We start from the raw sequence: 19412 nt of genomic DNA, 5'->3' as shown, positions 1-19412 counted from the left end.
CATCAACATCAAGGACAAAATATTTACTTGCTGCCTTATAAATAAATCCACTCACTAGTAGGTGCCATGATGAAGAAATAATCAGTGTTATTCACTGCTCATAATGTTATAATCAGTGCTCAAATTTAGAGGGGGATAGGGGGAACTGGGACTCCCCCATAATGCAATAGGAACCCCCATGACAAGTAAAAACTTAGGGGGTCCCCAAGATTAACAAGTGGAGACCCCCCATAAGACTTGACTCAATTCGAGCACTGGTTATAATGTTACGGCTGGTCGGTGTATATATTTGTACATATAAATGAAAGCTGGAAGTAAGAACAGTTGTGTGCAGGACAACACAAGGACCAATGAAAAGGTGGCACGGAGACATAGCTACGACGACGAGAACAAGAGAAATTGTAACGCAGAAGTGTGTAGCGATTCGAGACTTTATGTGTTATGAATAGAGTAGAAAAGGGGAATCTCTGACGACAATAAATTCACACACACACACACACACACACACACACACACACACACACACACACACACACACACACACCAAACTCTTTGCATTGCCTTTCTAAATCATAGCTAAGTGTGTTTTCTCTTTTTGGATGCTACACCGTGTCTCTTGTTTGTATGTGTAGAGGCCAGAACCAGCCAGTGCTGAATGTGATGACGGGACAAGCCTTCATTACAGCTCAGAATCACGGCTATGGGATCGACAGCGAGTCTCTGCCTCTAGACTGGAGTCCGCTCTTCATCAATGCCAACGACGGGTCCAACGAGGTCCGGTCACTTTCATATCTATAGCATTAGTCATGGTTACTTTTTAATGATTAGTACACATGGAGCTATAAAATATTCAGTGCTTTTTGAACATCCCTTTCTACATTTAGTCTCCATTTGCTGTTCTAATAACCTTTACTCTTCAGGGAAGATGTTCCACTAGATTTTTTGGACATCCATTGAGCCACATGGGTGTTAGTAAAGCCGAGTACTAATGTAGGTGAGACGAGGAGGCCTGGGGTGTAGTCAGTGTTCAAATTCATCCGGGTTTAGAGTTCTATAGCAGGAGATCTTCCTTTCGAAGCCATGTAAAGCAGATATTCATGGAGCTGGCTTTGTGCACAGAGGCGTTGTCACGCTGGAACTATTTCAAATCATGGGGAAATTTCATGTTAAAGCATCCAAAGGACAAATTTATTCATTTAATTAATTTTTTTCAATCTATTTAAACCTGTAAAGGTTCTTTTGGACAACGAATAAATAGAAGCATTCTCATCCTCCAAATGCGTAATCTGGAATGAACCCATTTAGGAGATTGTGCCCTCTGCTGGAGGGGAGGGATAGCCTTCAGACTTTCAGACAAAATTGAGCTTTCATTTCAAATTAACGTACAAACAAACAAACAAACAAACCAAAAACACCAGAAATGCTATTTAGGGAGGCTGGTTATGGTATTGCCATCGAAAGGTGGTGAGTTTAAATCCCAGCCATGCCAAGCTGCCACTCCTGGGCCCCTGAGCAAGACCCTTAACTCCGCAGCTGCTCAGCTGAATGAATGCGACAAATTAGCTGTGATTATATAGATTAGTGTGTTTAGTCTTTTCGGATTCTATATAGGTTCTTGTTATGGATGTTAATCCTGTTTTCTGAATCCAAGAACTGTAAGTGTAACAGGAGGTGGGAGCTTAGTGAGTAAGGCGTTGGAGGTTGAATCCAAAGGTTATGAGTTCAAATCCCAGCCCCTCCAAAGTGCTGATCCTGGGCCCCTGAGTAAGGCCCTTAACCCCATAGGCTGGTGCTCAGTTGTATGAATGAGATAAATGTAGCTGTGATTTGATCATTAATTTTTTTTTTCCCATTCTATTCTGAACTCCCTGTTCCTCGCTCAGGGCATCATGCACAACACCAAGCCCATCTTCACGGCGCAGTTTCACCCAGAAGCGAAAGGTGGCCCCACGGATACAGAGGTACAGCAGCTGCTAATTGATTCATCTGTTTTGTTTCTGACAACATGCACGGATATTTGCCGTAATTACATCCCGACCTTCCATTTCACGCTCCGCGTCGAAACCAATTTAATTACGCCGCCGCTCGTTCAGAGATAACGCAAACCCTCCTCCGAGTGCCTGCTCAGGAGGTTTTATTGTTCGTGTTCGTGCATTTGTCGATAAATTATCTCGATGTCTTTTGTTGTTGTGCAGTTCCTGTTTGATGCGTTCCTGTCTCTGATAAAGCAAGGGAAAAACAGCAGCATCGTATCAGTGATGCCAAAGAAACCTGCAGTTCCACCAGAAGTCCAGGTGAGGGCGCCATGTCCACACGCATAGAGAAGAAAGCGCTGAAGATGTGCATGGACAGTAGACCACCTTTTATAGTGGACAAATAAAATACAAATGATGTTTTATTTCTTTTATGCTTTATGGATTTTTAAAACACATTCTGCTTCATGTGGCGTGTTCTGCTTTTCTGCAGGTGTCTAAAGTGTTGGTTCTCGGCTCCGGTGGTCTGTCCATCGGCCAGGCTGGGGAGTTCGACTACTCGGGCTCACAGGCTGTGAAAGCAATGAAGGTAAGTCGAACAGAACTTCACCATGAATCAGGCGAGGCTGCTTTCACATGTATTCCTGCTTTCACCTACACAGAACTGATACTTTGCAGTCATTTGCTACTTGATTTTCTTCCTCGTATGCTTAGTGTCCACACATCGGTCATAAACCTGGTGATGGAAAAAAGAGAAACAAGTCTTTTTCCAAGTGTGTGGAGGAATCACCAGCAGCAATTTCAATAAAATGACTCTTACAGTGTTTACTCTGTACAGTCTTGTCCTTTTTTTTTTTTTTTTTCTTACTTATTCATGCCTCAATTCTGATTTCTCACATTTTCATTCCTCATATTTTCTGTTTTTCCTCTTCATTCCTCACTTCTTCATTCCTCACATATTCATTCCTCACATCTTAATTCCTCACATCTTTATTCCTCAATTCTTCATTCCTCAATTCTTCATTCCTCATATTTTCTTTCTTCCTTACATCTTCATTCCTCACATCTTTATTCCTCAATTCTTCATTTCTCACATCTTTATTCCTCAATTCTTCATTCCTCAATTCTTCATTTCTTACCTCTTCATTCCTCACATCTTTATACCTCAATTCTTCATTCCTCACGTCTATATTCCTCCATTCTTCATTCCTCAATTTTTCAATTCTCACATCTTCATTCCTCAATTCTTCATTCCTCACGTCTTTATCCATCCATTCTTCATTCCTTAATTCTTTATTTCTCATATTTTTTTTATTCCTCTTTCTTCCTCACATCTTCATTCCTCAATTCTTCATTCCTCACATCTTCATTTCCTCATTTCTTCATACCTCAATTCTTCATTCCTCAATTCTGATTTCTCACATTTTCATTCCTCATATTTTCTTTCTTCCTCTTCATTCCTCACATCTTAATTCCTCAATTCTTTATTCCTCACTTCTTCATTCCTCACATTTTCATTCCACACATCTTCATTCCTCAATTCTTCATTCCTCATGTCTTTATTCCTCAATTCTTCATTCCTCATATTTTCTTTCTTCCTCACATCTTCATTCCTCAATTCTTCATTCCTCACTTCTTTTTACCTCAATTCTTCATTCCTCACATCTTAATTCCTCAATTCTTTATTCCTCACTTCTTCATTCCTCACATTTTCATTCCTCACATCTTCATTCCTCAATTCTTCATTCCTCACGTCTTAATTCCTCAATTCTTCATTCCTCATATTTTCTTTCTCCCTCACATCTTCATTCCTCAATTCTTCATTCCTCACTTCTTTTTACCTCAATTCTTCATTCCTCATATTTTCTTTCTTCCTCACATCTTCATTCCTCAATTCTTCATTCCTCACTTCGTCATACCTCAATTCTTCATTCCTCACGTCTTTATCCATCCATTCTTCATTCCTCAATACTTCATTCCTCATATTTTCTTTCTTCCTCTTTCTTCCTCACATCTTCATACCTCAATTCTTCATTCCTCATATTTTCTTTCTTCCTCTTCATTCCTCACATCTTCATTCCTCTCCTTTTCATTCCTCATATCTCCATTCTTCATGTCTATATTTCTCACCTCTGTATTTCCTGTGTGTTCATTCCTCACTTGTTTCTTCTTTATGTCTTTATTGTATGAGTCAGCTAGTTTCAAAAATTTCCCATGAAGCTCTTAGCAGTGAAGTTTGGGAGCTGATTAATGATGGAACTCAGGGTCTATCGCTGTATTCATAATTAGTATAAATTGCTATATAGACGCATAAGATATATAAATATCACACTTACACTGGATCTGTAAGTAATGAGATTACTCTGCGTTTCTGTGTTTACAGAACAGCCACATTTCCTTAAAGTGTGATTTATACCTACATCAATGTTAACCACCCACCCAATCAAACCGCGAGACAGGGTGCTGTTGGCATTGCTAATATCTATATAATTAGCATTGCGTGAATATTCTGGCACAGTGAAGGAAATAATTCAGTGTATTATATTAATAGTCTTTAAATAAGCTTTTTTTTTTTGCTTATATTTTGGGCTTTTCCTGAAGATTTATACGTTTCCACCACTGGCCTGATGAGCTACGACCATTGCAGAGTTTTTGTGGAGGTTTTTATACAGATTTATTTAATTAGACCTGTTGCTCTGAAACAAATCTCCACCATGTTGTAATGTGTGCAGGAGGAGAACCTGAAGACGGTGCTGATGAACCCCAACATCGCCTCGGTGCAGACTAACGAGGTGGGAGACAAACAGGCAGACACGGTCTACTTCCTGCCCATCACACCCCAGTTTGTGGCTGAGGTGATCAAAACCGAGAGGCCTGACGGCATCCTGCTCTCCATGGGGGGACAAACGGCACTCAACTGCGGTGAGTTCTTTTTCTTTTTTGCACCTGTGCATTTAAAACGTGTCTCTCTGTTGCATTCGGAGCAAGAGTCTAAAGTCTTCCGTCAAAGCTAGAGTCGAGATGTCTTGAATGTGTTCAGAGCTCAGAGGAGGGAAGTAAGGAAGCACAAATCATTTGTTACTGTACTTCGATTTTTCTGGTATCAGTATTTTACTTCACTATTTATTTTTACTTTCACTCTACATTTTTACACAAATATCTGTACTTTCTACTTCTTACCTTTTTAAAACAGACTCGTGACTTCAGTTTTAATCTGAGATGATAAATATTTTTTCTTCTCATTGCGCCGTTTATAGCACATCAACCTTTTTCTTGTCATTGCGCACCACTGGTGTGTCATTTCCCGTCTCTCACACACTACAGATGTAGTCTAGTTTATGAAGCTAATAATGAGCAGGCAGAAGGCAGTAAGAAGTTTGGGATTAACGTGGATAAGACAGAGGGAGTCAGTGATGTAAACATGACTGAGAACTGAGACATTCCTGATCACCTGATCATCATCATCCTTTCTCTGCTTGTGTTCTATATGTGGATGTTCAGCATGCATACATTCATCATTAGATGATAATATTAGATTCCTATGTGAGGATCCCTGGTGGTCTAGTGGTTAGGATGCGGCGCTCTCACTGCTGTGGCCCGGGTTCAATCCCCGGTCAGGGAACCAACCCCAGCCACTCTTATTTCCGGTCCCAAGCCCGGATAAATGGGGAGGGTTGCATTAGGAAGGGCATCCAGTGTAAAAACATGTGCCAAATCAAACATGCGGATGATCCGAAGCCGAAAGAAAATATTAGATTCCTATGTGCTTTTTGAATATCCCATTCCACATTTACTCCCCTTATACTGTTGCAATACCCACTAATATCCTCTAGGGGTTTCCCTCAAACCCTTGTTTTCTGCATTTTCTCTGGCAGCCAAGACTTTTTTATATTGGTGTTTAATTGATAAATTGATTTGCATCATATCAGATCAAATGAGATGAGTGTAAATCCCAAACCGTTGCATTGTGTGTTTTGTCAGGAGTGGAGCTGTTTCAGAGCGGAGTGCTGCAGGAGTACGGAGTGAAGGTTTTGGGTACACCTGTGGAGTCCATCATCGCCACAGAGGACCGACAGCTGTTTGCTGACAAGCTGAAGGAGATCGACGAGAGGATCGCCCCCAGCGTCGCTGTGAAGTCGGTGAGACCTGCTTTCATCTATTCACTCTCCATTATGTACATATAATTATACTCTTCACATAATGGATACTGCACATACATGACGTTCCCCATCGCCTGCTTAAAAAAAAAAACGCATGTTATGTAATTCTTTATGAAAAATTCCCCGGGATATCCACACACACATACAATTATTTATCACATTGCTATTTACACCGATCAGGTATAACATTATGGTCACCTGCCTAATATTGTGTTGATCCCCCTTTTCCTGAACTGTTGAGGATCAACAGTATGAACTTCTTCAGCAGTTTGAGCTACAGGAGCTCGTCGGTTAGATCGGACCACACGGACCAGCTTTCGCTCCCTACGTGCACCGATGAGCCTCGGCCGTCCACGACCCTGTCGCCGGTTCACCAATGTTCCTTCCTTGGAGCACTATTAATAGACATTGACCACTGAAGACCAGAAACATCCCACAAGATGCTGTTTTAGAGATGCTCTGACCCAGACGTCTAGACGTCACAATTTGTCAATCCCGCTCAAATCTTTCAAATGTTCACTTGCTGTCTAATAAATGAATCCCACCCACTAACAGGTGCCATGATGAAGAGTTAATCAGTGTTCTTCACTTCACCATGTTAGAATGTTATGCCTGATCATTGTAATGTAAATAGGCCACTTATTCATTTCTGGTGAGATGCTAAACGCATTTCATTGGCTACTTTGCACAATAAAAGTAGAGTTGAATCCAATCGAATTGAATCTAACAACATTAAATGTAACTCTAAATAGTTTAAAATTTTACTTCCACCACAAGGTTTCGCACACGATCGTGTAGGACGTCTTTAGGATGAAGTTCATTACATTTTTCCTTTCACTTCAACTAGGAGACTCAAACCCGTTCCAGCATGACAATTCCCGTGTACACAAAGATAACTTTATGAAGATCTGCTATACATGGGAAAGTTGGAGTAGAAGATCTTCCTGCTATAGAGCTCCAAACCTACTAAACACCTTTGGGTTGAATGTGAATGCTGACTGCACCCCAGGACTCCTCACCTCACCTACATACTGCTTTACCAACACCTTCATGGCTGAATTTTGGCGAATTTCTTCAAAATCTAGTGGAACATCTTACCCATAAGAGGTTATTATGACAGGAAATGGTGACTAAATGTGGACTAGCAAGCTCAAAAAGCACATAGGAATCTACTGGCTACGTACCTTTTGTATCTATCTCTGTAGTGTATTTGAGCAGAATATGGAAACGTATGTAGATTCTGTTGTTTTATAGAGTTATGTAGATTAAGTACACTCGAAATCCCAGTATTTTTTTCTCCGATCCACATTTCATATTTCTTCTCAGTATGGCTTCTAACGATTCCCGATCAAATCGCATGAACTGCACACGTCAACTACTTTATAACGATTATCGTCCTCCTGTAGGTCGCAGATGCTCTGAAGGCCGCAGACGAGATCGGATACCCGGTGATGTTGCGTTCGGCGTATGCCTTAGGAGGCTTGGGCTCCGGCCTTTGCAGCGACAAAAACAAACTGGAAGATACTGCACGCAAGGTAACGCCATACCTACGTCACGCCAGATCTGATTCCCGAGTTGGTCAGCAAAACTGCACAGGAAATTCACACGCAAAGGAGATTTCTTTAAGAGATATCGGCCTGTTTGTGGTTCCCCTTTTTTTCATTCTTCCCTAATAAAAGTGCTGAACGCCTCGATAACTTGTGCTAATGCTGACACCATCTTGTTAGCTTTCTGCTTGAAATATACCTTTAATAAGAGGTGTTTTTTTAATGTTGTTGTTTTTTTTTTCTTCCGTGGCCCCAGGGAACGCTCATTTCGTGCATTTTGTGAGTCCCATGCCTGAGGACCACACACTTTTTTCTAATTTAGCTCACCTGCTTCTATATGACCTAATTATCCAGCCCCTTCTGACCTGTGCCAGATGTGTAAGAGCAGGAAAAAATGACCCGCACTCGTCTTTGTGTGTTGTGCTCCAGGCTTTAGCCATGAGCACTCAGATCCTGGTGGAGAGGTCTTTGCTGGGGTGGAAGGAAGTGGAGTACGAGGTGGTCAGAGACGTCGCTGATAACTGCGTCACTGTCTGCAACATGGAGAACTTCGACCCCCTGGGAATCCATACAGGTGCAGCATGCTGTTATTTCTGCCTGCAGGTCTTTTTTTTTAAATGCTACATTGCTGGACAAGGCCATCATATTGTGTTGGTCCCCTTTTGCTGTTCTGAGCCATCGAGCTTTAACAGCATTAGCTTCTTCAGCTATTTGAGCTACAGGAGCTCGTCTGTTGGATCGGTTCACCACTGTTCCTTCCTTGGAGCACTTTTAATAGACACTGACCACTGCAGACCGGAAAACAGCCCACAAGAGCTGCAGTTTTGGTGATGCTCTGACCCAGACGTCTAGACGTCACAATGTGGCTCTCGTCAAACTCGCTCAAATCCTTACGCTCGCCCATTTTTTCTGCTTCTAACACGTCGACGTTGAGGACAAAATGTTCACTTGCTGACTAATAATATCCAGCCCACTAACAGGTGCCATGATGAAGAGATAATCAGTGTTATTCACTTCACCACTCATAATGTCATAATGTTATATGTTATGCGTTAATGCTGCATTTTGTGGTTTGGCAATATTGAGACTGTAAATTGATACAGTATATGCTGAAACATTTATTCTATAAAGAATATACACAAAAACCTCATTCATAAGATGAGACCACCGGTATATTATAATGACATGTTCATTAGGATAGACTTACAGTCAGCCATAACAATAAATATACTTAATGTGATGTGAATAACATTGATTATTTCTCTACACCCCTGCCAATGTACACTATATAGGCAAGAATATTAGTACAACTGCCTTTTTCAGCTAACTATTACAACAAACTTGGGGGTACACTATTGTTTAGGATGTATTTGGGGGCGGTAGCATTACGTTTTTCCCCATTCAATTGAATTTGGAAACCCAAACCTGTTTCAGCATTACGATGTTGTACATGGGTTGGAGTGAAAGATCTTGATTGGTCTCAACCCTATTGAACACCTGTAGGATGAATGTGAACCCTGACTGGTCAGGTCATGCTGGGTGTTCGAAGTATTGATTGAGTTGGAACCTACAAAAAGCTGGTAGAAAGAAGTTAAAGCTTGCTGTATATGGATGGTCACTCCTGTTCATCACCAACAGTTCCCACAATGGAAATGTAGATTCAGAAGTGGACTAGAGAGCAATTGGAGAATGAGGCCTCATCTGATGGATTATGTGGATGGCCTTGTGTGTGCGTTTCAAGATACGGCATCATGATGTGCTACTAAAAGAAGGCAGTGTGATGTTCTGGCCAATGTTCTACTGGGAAACCTTTAGTCCTGGCATTCATGTGTATTTTACTTTGGCATGTACCACCTACCTAAACTGACCAGGCAACACTGTAACATTATGACATTATAACATTATGAGTGGTGAAGTGAATAACACTGATTATCTCTTCATCATGGCACTTGTTAGTGGGTGGGATATTTAAGGCAGCAGGATAACATTTTGTTCTCAAAGTTGATCTGTTAGAAGCAGGAAAAAAAGCGTAAGGATTTGAGTGAGTTTGACAAATTTTGACGTCTAGACGACTGGGGCAGAGCATCTCCAAAACTGCAGCTCTTGTGGGATGTTCATGGTCTGCAGTAGTCAGGATAAATCAAAAGTGCTCCAAGTAAGGAACAGTGGTGAACCGGCGACAGTGTCATGGGTGGACTAAGCTTAATTAATGCACATGGGGAGCGAAGACTGATCCGTGTGGTCTGATCCAACACCTCAGATTGCTGAAGAAGTTCATGTTGTTAATGCTCGACAGGTCAGAACTGTTTTGGCAGCAAAAAGGGACCAACACAGTATTAGGCTGGTGATCATAATGCAATGCCTGATCGGTGTAAATATTGGGACAGACTTCATGGTTACATTATTCCCTAACAGTAGTGGTCTCTTTTTGCAGGATAATTGTGAAATCACTGCATATATCATAAAGGAGAAGTTTGATGAACATCACAAAAAGTTTTCATGTTTGACTTGGCCTCCAACTTTTTTAGATCTCAATACAATCAAGCATCTTTTAGATCTGGTCTTAACAGCTTAGTTCCAGATACCACAGACCCTACCACAGGTCTTGTAGAGTCCAGGCCTTGTTTCGGTAGCACAAGAGGAACCTGCAGGTGGTTGTGATGTCAAGGACGAACCATGCATTTTCTAGACTTTAGAGAGTGATAAAGAGCAGCAGTCTTCGATGCAGTTTGAAATGAATGCAACTTACACAACACAGTGGTGTATATATTGATTTTTCCTTTACGCAGCTAGAATGTAGGAGCTTATATCAATCAGCCAAAAGTGGTGCTTTGGCAGTGTGTGCATGTTTTATATATTGACACACTGCGGAGTTAAAATGGCTCCTTTGACCTCCTTGAAAAAGGTAACAAGGCGAACCGAATCGGGAGAAATCTGAGAACTGAACCGTCATATGCAATACATTCTGCTCCTGGTTTGCATTGCTTCCTGGCCCGAGAGAAAAAGCGATATGAGAGTATTTTTTCATGACTTTAATAACGAGACCCCCGAGGCTTTTAAATTTCACATTACACAAAAGGTTGTACATCAAGCGATAAATGGACGCAGGGACGATCAGATCAGAGCAGGTTATAGCCTCGAGTCTTTCCTGTTCTCTGTTTCCTGTTTAAGGTGACTCCATTGTAGTGGCACCCAGCCAGACTCTGTCCAACGAGGAGTACCATATGCTGCGGGAGACTGCTATTAAAGTCGTCCGCCACCTCGGCATTGTGGGAGAGTGCAACATCCAGTACGCTCTGCACCCTTCATCTCTTGAGTACTGCATCATCGAGGTCAACGCCCGGCTGTCCAGAAGCTCAGCACTGGCATCTAAAGCTACAGGGTAATAAAGGTTTAACCTTTTTGAAGCGTTTTAAGTTATGTCCAGTATGTACCCAGGGAATGTATTATGTGTGGAGTCAGATGATGCACATGCTTCTGTTTTTTTTAGGGTGCACAGCTCACACCAATGAAGTTGCCAAATGTTTCTGAAAGCATCAACAACTTGAAGAAAAGGGCTATAAAATGCAGAGTGAGGAAAGAAAAAAAAAGATTATATATACACTATTTTGCCAAAAGTATTGGGTCACCTGGTCGTAAGTACGGTATGTGATTTTTGAGCATTGCATTCTACAATTAGTCCCAATTAGCTCTTAGAATTCCCTCCACTCTTCTGGGAAGATGTTTCACTAGATTTTGGAGTGTGCTTATGGATTTTTGTGTTCAGCCACAATGGTGTTATGAAAGGCAGGTACTGATGTAGGTGAGGAGACCTGGGGTGCAGTCAGCGTTCACATTCATCCCAAAGGTGTTCAGTAGGAATGAGATCAGAGCTCTATAGCAGCAAGATCTTCCTCTCCAAAGCATGTAAACCAGATCTTCAAGGAGCTCACTTTGTGCACAGGGGCATCGCCATGCTGGAACAGGTTTGAGTTTCCAAGTTCAAGTGAATGCAAAATTTTATTAGAGCGCATCTAAAGACGTCCAGTACAATTGAGTGATTCCAGATTTGTGGTAACAGTTTGAATAAAAACACATATTGCTGGAAAGGTGACCGAATACTTTTGGCATTATAGCGTATACTGTATATACAGTATTTTACAGCAGGATTAAAGCAGTGCTACATAACAATTGTGCACACACAATGCATTGACACTTTGTACACAGTTTTACACAATAAAGCGAGTTATTTTCAGAACACAGTAAATCTGTTCTGCTACACAAGCTGCACATTGACTACTCTAAAATATATCCATTTTTTTTATTTCTAGTTTTGTGTCTTGAGAACATAGTACCGATTTTTGTGAGATTCCATGTATATATTTCTCTCTTTATTCATTTTGTTTATCTATTTTATAAAGCAAAAATTATTTATTATTACATATATTACTTACATGTATATAAGATGAATGTTAATACATCTTATTATTGTTTTTATAGTTATTATTATATTATTTTTTAATGTCAACATTATTTTCCCTTCATGTTATAATAATAAAAATACTAGAAATATGTTATATTGACAAAAGATTCACACCTGACCATACAAGTCCGTTTTTATGTTATCATAACCTCCAATCTTCTGGGAAGATGTTCCACTAGATTTTGGGGAGAATTGTGCATATTCGGGTGATTAAAACAGGTGTCCCAATACTTTTGTCCATACAGTATAACGTACATATTGGCTACTAAGTATGTATTGTACTATTAGGTAAAGTGGCTTTCAAATATAGCGGTTCTTCAGGTCTTTGTATGTGTCTGTCTAACATACAGTAGCCTCAGTTTGAAACACCAGACCTTTAGTGCTCGTATTTCATTCTGATGCTTCTGTATGTGAGACTAGACAGCTGCAGGTGTGACAGATACGTCTTGTACTGTATGTCGCGAAGAAGAAGGAGACGAAATGTGAGCGGCTGAGTTCGAGCCTCACCTATGAAACTTTTCTGAAAAGTTGGAAGGCGAGCGATTAGCACACTGGCTTTGTGTGTGTTGTTGCAGAAATATTGAGAAATGACTCCTGCCAAATGTTGAACACATTGGATGCCAGACTTTGACAACACCCACCCACCACTCAGGCTGTTCAGTGTGAAACCAATCCGTATATTTAGAAAGGCATCTGAAAGTCGACCACTTTGAAGAAAAAAAAAAAAAAAAAAAAAAAAAAAAATGCATGGAATTAAACAATGGATTTCTTTTGCCTTCGAAAGAGTGAAGGAGAAGCCGTGTTCGTACCGCACTGTTTCTCTACAGGGCTTTCGGTGCACATGTGTGCGTGTGGAACATAGTTACAATTTGAGTTCCTTCATGAACGTATTAAGTGGCGGACTGCAAGTTTGTTTAGTCTCCACCTCGCACTTTAACCGCAGTGTTACCGTTTTCTTTCTTTATTATTATTATTCAACTTGAAAATATACACAACAATGTCAGTGGTTTTACGGTACCGTGGTGGTCTAGTGGTTATAATGCAGCGCTCCCACCGCTGCGGCCCGGGTTCGATCCCCGGTCAGGGAACCAACCCCAGCCACCCTTAGTGCCGGTCCCAAGAACGGATAAATGGGGAGGGTTGCGTTAGGAAGGTCATCCAGCATAAAAACATGTGCCAAATTAAACATGCAGATCATCTGCTGTGGCGCCCTCTAATGGGAGAAGCCAAAATGGATTCTTTGAAGTTTCAACGGAGTGAATAAATGAAGGATGGAAAGAATAAAGACATTGAAAAATTGAACAGTTAAGTAGATCATATCTTTAGAAAATTCAATATTCAATGTAAAACATTACATCTACATCTGCCTCTTTCAAACCAACTACCTGCATGTCTTTCCTCACCACATACATAAACCTCCTCTTTGGTCTTCCTCTTTTCCTCCTTCCTGGTGGCTCCATCCTCAGCATTCTCCTACTGATATACCCCATGTCCCCTAACTGCACATGTGCAAGCCATCTCAATCTCGCCTCTCTCAGTTTGTCCCCAAAACGTCCAACATGCGCTGTCCCTCTAATAAACTAATTTCTAATTCTGTCCATCGTCGTCACTTCCAAAAGAAACCTCAACATCTTCAGCTCTGCTACCTCCAGCTCCACCTCCTGTCTTTTACTCAATGCCACTGTCTCTAAACCATACAACATCTCAGGTCTCACCACAGTCCTATAAACTTTGCCTTTTACTCTCACAGATACTCTTTTATCACAAATCACTCCTGCTATCACTCTTCTCCACCCACTCCACCCTGCCTGCACTCTTTTCTTCACTTCTCTAACACACTCTCCATTACTTTGCACTGTTGACCCCAGGTACCTGAACTCCTCCACCTTCTCCACCTCTTCTCCCTGCAACCGCACCACTCCACTGCCCTCCCTCTCATTCACACACATGTACTCCACCTCTCCAGGCTCTTCTCAACCTGCTCCCTACTCTCACCACAAATCACAATATTATCTGCAAACATCATAGTCCAGGGAGACTTCTGTCTGACCTCGTCCTTTAACCTGTCCATCACCACTGCAAGCGGGAAAGGGCTCAGGGCCGATCCTTGATGCAGTCCAACCCCCACCTTGAACCAGTCTGTTGTTCCTACTGCACACTTCACTGCTGTCACACTGTCCTCATACATGTCCTGCACCACCCTCACATACTTCTCTGACACACGTGACTTCCTCATACAATACCACAACTCCTCTCTCCACGCTGTCGTACGATTTCTCTAAATCCACAAACACACAATGCAACTCCTTCTGACCTTCTCTATACTTCTCCATTAACATTCTCAAAGCAAATAATGCGTCTGTGGTGCTCTTTCTCGGCATGAAACCATACTGTTGCTCACAGATGGTCCCCTCTTCTCTCAGCCTGGCTTCCACTATGCTTTCCCATAACGTCATGGTGTGACTGATCAACTTTATTTCCCTGTAGTTACTGCAGGTCTGTACATCTCCCTTATTCTTAAAGATCGGTACCAGCACACTCCTTCTCCATTCCTCAAGCATCCTCTCACCTTCCTCACCTTGTCTCCAAAACGTCCTACATGCGCTGTCCCTCTAATAAACTAATTTCGAATCCTGTCAATCCTCGTTACTCCCAATGAAAATCTCAGGCTCTTCAGCTCTGCTAAGTCCAGCTCCACCTTCTGTCTTTAAGTCCTACTGTTTCTAAACCAAACAACATAGAAGGTCCAAATACAATTTCTATTTATTTATCATATTTAATCAATAAACCACAGGCCTCCTCACCTCACCTACATCAGTACCTGACTTTACTTACACCCTTGTGGCTAAATGAGCACAAATCTCCACAGAATCTAGTGGAACATCTTCCCAGAAGAGTGGAGGTTATAGAAACAGTGAATGAAGACTAAATATCGAATGTTCACAAACTTTTGTAGTTTTTTTTTATGTCATTGCAGTTGTTATCTGCAGGTCTGTAGTTAAAAACATCTTAACAAAAGTGGTAACAGAGAATCTGAAGTGAAAGTAGATGCCTCTGACTCTTGCCCCAGGTACCCTCTGGCATTTGTAGCAGCAAAACTGGCGCTGGGTATTCCTCTTCCCGAGATTAAGAACGTCGTGTCGGGAAAAACCACGGCCTGCTTCGAACCCAGTCTGGACTACATTGTGACAAAGATCCCACGCTGGGACCTGGATCGCTTCCATGGCATGTCACAGGAGATCGGTAGTGCCATGAAAAGTGTAGGAGAGGTAAGAGACTTCCTTTCCTTTCCTTTCCTTTCCTTTCCTTTCCTTTCCTTTCCTTTCCTTTCCTTTCCTTCTTTACCTTTCCTTTTCCACACTTTACCTTTCCTTTCCACTCTTTTCTTTTCTTTTCTTTTCTTTTCTTTTCTTTTCTTTTCTTTTCTTTTCTTTTCTTTTCTTTTCTTTCCATCCTTTCCTTTTCTTTCCTTTCCTTTCTTCTCATCCACTCTTTTCTTTTCTTTTCTTTTCTTCTTTTTCTTTTCTTTTCTTTTTTTTTCTTTTCTTCTTTTCTTTTCTTTTTTCTTTTCTTTTTCTTTTTCTTTTTATATTTATTATTTTTACTCTTCATATTCATTACACTTTCCTTTCCTTTCTTTTCCTTTCTTTTCTTTTCCTCTCCTCTCCTCTCATCTCTGCACCTCTCAGGTAATGGCGGTGGGTCGTACATTCGAAGAGAGCATCCAGAAGGCACTGAGGATGTGCCACCCCTCCGTGGACGGCTTTGTGCCACACCTGCCCCTGAATCGACTCTGGAGCGAGCAGCAAGACCTGCACCAGGAGCTGGCAGTTCCCTCCAGCACTCGCATCTTCTCACTGGCGAAGGTAGAGCTCAGGAGTAAACTTTCACATCTCTATTCTGCTTTCTTTTTGTTGGACAGGTATAAGAGGACCGGCGTTACGCTCTTCTTTTCACCAGCACGCATAATGATAAAGCGTCCAGACATAACCAAAACCTACAGCTTTTTCTGGTGGACAGAAACATCCATTTGTAATATTTTATCTTCACCTGGGAAACAACGTGACATCTGTTTTATTTATTTTCCGTTTTCCTTTTGCAGTTGCAGGGCCACTTCATGATATTTAACATAATTACAAATCATTCTGTTCCCAACTCTATAACCTTGAAAATAATCGAATGTATAACCTACAGCCAGGTGCGGTGTGAAAGCAAACGTCGCACGAGACGTCGCTAGATATAATTATTTGTTATTAAAAAACAAATTGGCCAAATTGCATCAAGGCAGGAAATATCAATAACTCTGAAGGTTAGGCTTGGCGGTAATTGTCGCGGCGTAATTTCATGCCGCTCTCTCTGCGCTTGAGCAAGGGCCGGGTTCCCGATCCGCCAGGCGCCCGAGTGGTCACGGCTCATCGCCTCGGCGTTTTATATTCAGCGCAGGCAGCGAGCTTACCGCTGCAATCAGGAGCCATTATACCTCATTTAACAGCGAACCCACAATATGTTACTGATTCCTATTTTCTTAAACAACTAGCGTCGCCGTGCTGTTTGTAACCGGTGCGCCGATGCACTTGTTCCTGATCAGACAGTTTAAGCAGCACGTGTCGGCATTTGTTCCCTCCCCGCAGGCGCTGCATGACGGAGTCAGCGTGGATCGGATTCATGAGCTCACAGCTATCGATAAATGGTTTCTGCACAAACTGAGGCGCATTACGAAGCTGGAGCAGCACTTGAGACTGTACACCAGGTGAGATTCAGACAACACCGAAGGCTCACGCAATCACCAACCATGTCGCAACACCTTACTTGGGTGTGAATTTTATTTATGAAATACAACAAGCGGGAGCCACTAGATGGGGATGTGGGGATGGATTTAAGCTTTCGCTCATGGCTATGTCTAATTTCAGGAGAATATCTAAGTGCTTTTAGACTGACTAAACCACACAGTATATGGACAAAAGTTGTCCTATGAGATCTGTCTGTCTGAGATCTATTTATCATTCTGTCTGTCTGTCTGTCTGTCTGTCTGTCTGTCTGTCTGTCTGTCTGTCTGTCTGTCTGTCTGTCTGTCTGTGATCCTTCTGTCTTGTCTGTCTGCATGTTTTAAATCTGTCTGTCTGTCTGTCTGTCTGTCTGTCTGTCTGTCTGTCTGTCTGTCTGTCTGAGATCTATTTATCATTCTGTCTGTCTGTCTGTCTGTCTGTCTGTCTGTCTGTCTGACATCTATCTATCTATCTATCTATCTATCTATCTATCTATCTATCTATCTATCTATCTATCTATCTATCTATCTATCTATCTATCTATCTATCTATCTATCTATCTTTTTATCTATCTATCTAATGAGGTGGGTCTAGGTAAAAGAGTTTAGGACACAGGAAGTCTGACTTTTCTACAAATTTCCCAACAAATGTGCCACTGATTTGTTTACTAAAATGTCTTCATTATTCATCAGACTTGATGAAATTCAGTATTTTAGTGAATTAAATGATCGAATATCTCACTGTAATCTGCATAAAAATTTCTTCTGAAGCCCAGACACAGCGTTAATACAGAGTTATTGAATCCAGCACGTCTCCTGGTGTTTGTTACGTGTTTGCGTATAGAGCGTTTTAATAGGATAAAAGACAAACGCTCATTTGACCATTTCGTGCATGAGGGGTGACTGAACATCCAAAGTGAAACCAGCAGAGCACGAAAGGCCCTTTTAGCTGTTCTGGGTTCTTGAAAAACAGACAACAGGGTCAGCAAGATCTTCTCTGCTGGCCTAAAATATCTTTGAATATATTTCTGTCCATGAATATGTATTCAATTATACCCAATAGTCTGTTTTCTTCATTTCAAAGCTTTTCTGTTGCTGGTGCTGCTTCCTGTAGTGTATGTTTAGGTTAGATTTTCTATCAAATCAGATTTCAGCCATCACATGACATGGTGCGCAAATATATTCATGTGGATTTAATAGCTGTTTTTTCAATCCACAACGACTGAAAGAGAAGAAATTGATTTGGTCACAGGTACACTTACAAGACGGACTTTTCAGGAAAACCTGAACATCACGAGGAAAGGTGAAAATAGTTCAAAACAGTTGTTGAGCTTTTTCATGAATCATTTATTCTTTCCTGTAGAATCTGCACAAAACTTACAATTTGCCTTTATTTCGAATCCACAGAACAACCGTACTACACAGGAACAATTCACGGAAACCTCCGGGTTAATTTATGAGGTTAATATCGATGCTTCTGCTACAGTAGAGATGATGTATGTGGGCGATGCAGTTGTGGCTACAGTGAAAGGAGACGTGTTGAATTGTGTTCATTGGGTTTCTTGCTTCAGTAATGACTTTCATTCTCACTGTATGAGATTCCTGTCTGTGATGCAGCTCTCTGTTCTACTGCATCTCTCTATAATTTTGATGTTTTTCATAGCCATGGCCTCAAAATGATGGTATTAAGAGGTAAAACCTGGAAAGTCACCATCTTCGTCCATTCTTTGTCCACATGTCGCTAGGGTTTATTTTTTGGGGTAAATTTCCGTTTTTTAATTCTGGCTGCTCAGATTTTTCAACATTCAGAAAGCAGGGTATTTCTGTGCTTTGTGAATGATTTATTTGGAGTTTTTGCGCTGTAGGGTCAGAGACTAACTCTGAGTGTGTCTGTAGTAAAAACTCACAGTTGGTGTGTGGGATCGATTGTGAGATTGTATGTCCACAGAGACCGACACGGCAGAGCGGAACAGACCTGCTGCCCCACACCGGTGCGTCTCCAACTGCGAGTCTGCCGTGACTCTCTGGCTCGCTTTGCTGAGGGGGAGGCGAAATCTGGAGTTTTTTTCTGTTTTCGCTAACATAATGCACGGCACATTTGTTTGGAACGTAATAGCGCGGGGCCTGTGGCACCGTGTTCATACACAGAGTCTGTGCTTTGCGTTTGCTGCATAGTTTAGCGTCCTTAAACCAATCGAGAAGAGTGGATTTATGGTGTTGCAGCAACAAAGGCAGTTAAGCAGCATCAGGAGCAGTGATGTCAATGGAAACCACCCACCAGAACAAAACAGCGAGTGTGTGTGTGTGTGTGTGTGTGTGTGTGTGTGTGTGTGTGTGTGTGTGTGTGTGTGTGTGTGTGTGTGCAAGCCAGGCTGACTGTAATTACACCTTTGGCACAATGAAGTGAGGCTTTTTTGTTATCTTCATGATGGTACCAGTCGAATGAGCTTTTCTAAAACTGTATTGGGGTTAATAATAAATGTCGCCTAATTCATTGAAATTTGC

At 41.5% G+C, this 19412-nt stretch overlaps 1 protein-coding gene across 1 annotated transcript in view; it reads left to right on the top strand.

Moving 5' to 3' along the window:
- The window catches only part of cps1 (carbamoyl-phosphate synthase 1, mitochondrial), an 85166-nt gene that overhangs the window by 13266 nt on the left and 52488 nt on the right, over nt 1–19412 (top strand). The window contains exons 10-21 of the mRNA XM_083536259.1: nt 633–774; nt 1884–1961; nt 2196–2294; nt 2467–2562; nt 4706–4895; nt 5955–6112; nt 7540–7668; nt 8110–8254; nt 10852–11062; nt 15213–15411; nt 15832–16008; nt 16774–16892. Coding sequence (XP_083392385.1) covers nt 633–774; nt 1884–1961; nt 2196–2294; nt 2467–2562; nt 4706–4895; nt 5955–6112; nt 7540–7668; nt 8110–8254; nt 10852–11062; nt 15213–15411; nt 15832–16008; nt 16774–16892 — 1743 coding nt within the window. The remainder of the gene's footprint in view (nt 1–632; nt 775–1883; nt 1962–2195; nt 2295–2466; nt 2563–4705; nt 4896–5954; nt 6113–7539; nt 7669–8109; nt 8255–10851; nt 11063–15212; nt 15412–15831; nt 16009–16773; nt 16893–19412) is intronic.

The sequence above is a fragment of the Silurus aristotelis genome, assembly GCF_946808225.1.
Source record: "Silurus aristotelis genome assembly, chromosome: 3".
NCBI classification, from domain to species: domain Eukaryota; kingdom Metazoa; phylum Chordata; class Actinopteri; order Siluriformes; family Siluridae; genus Silurus; species Silurus aristotelis.
The sequence above is the reverse complement of the archived record's forward strand: the minus strand, read 5'-3'. Positions and strand labels throughout refer to the sequence as shown.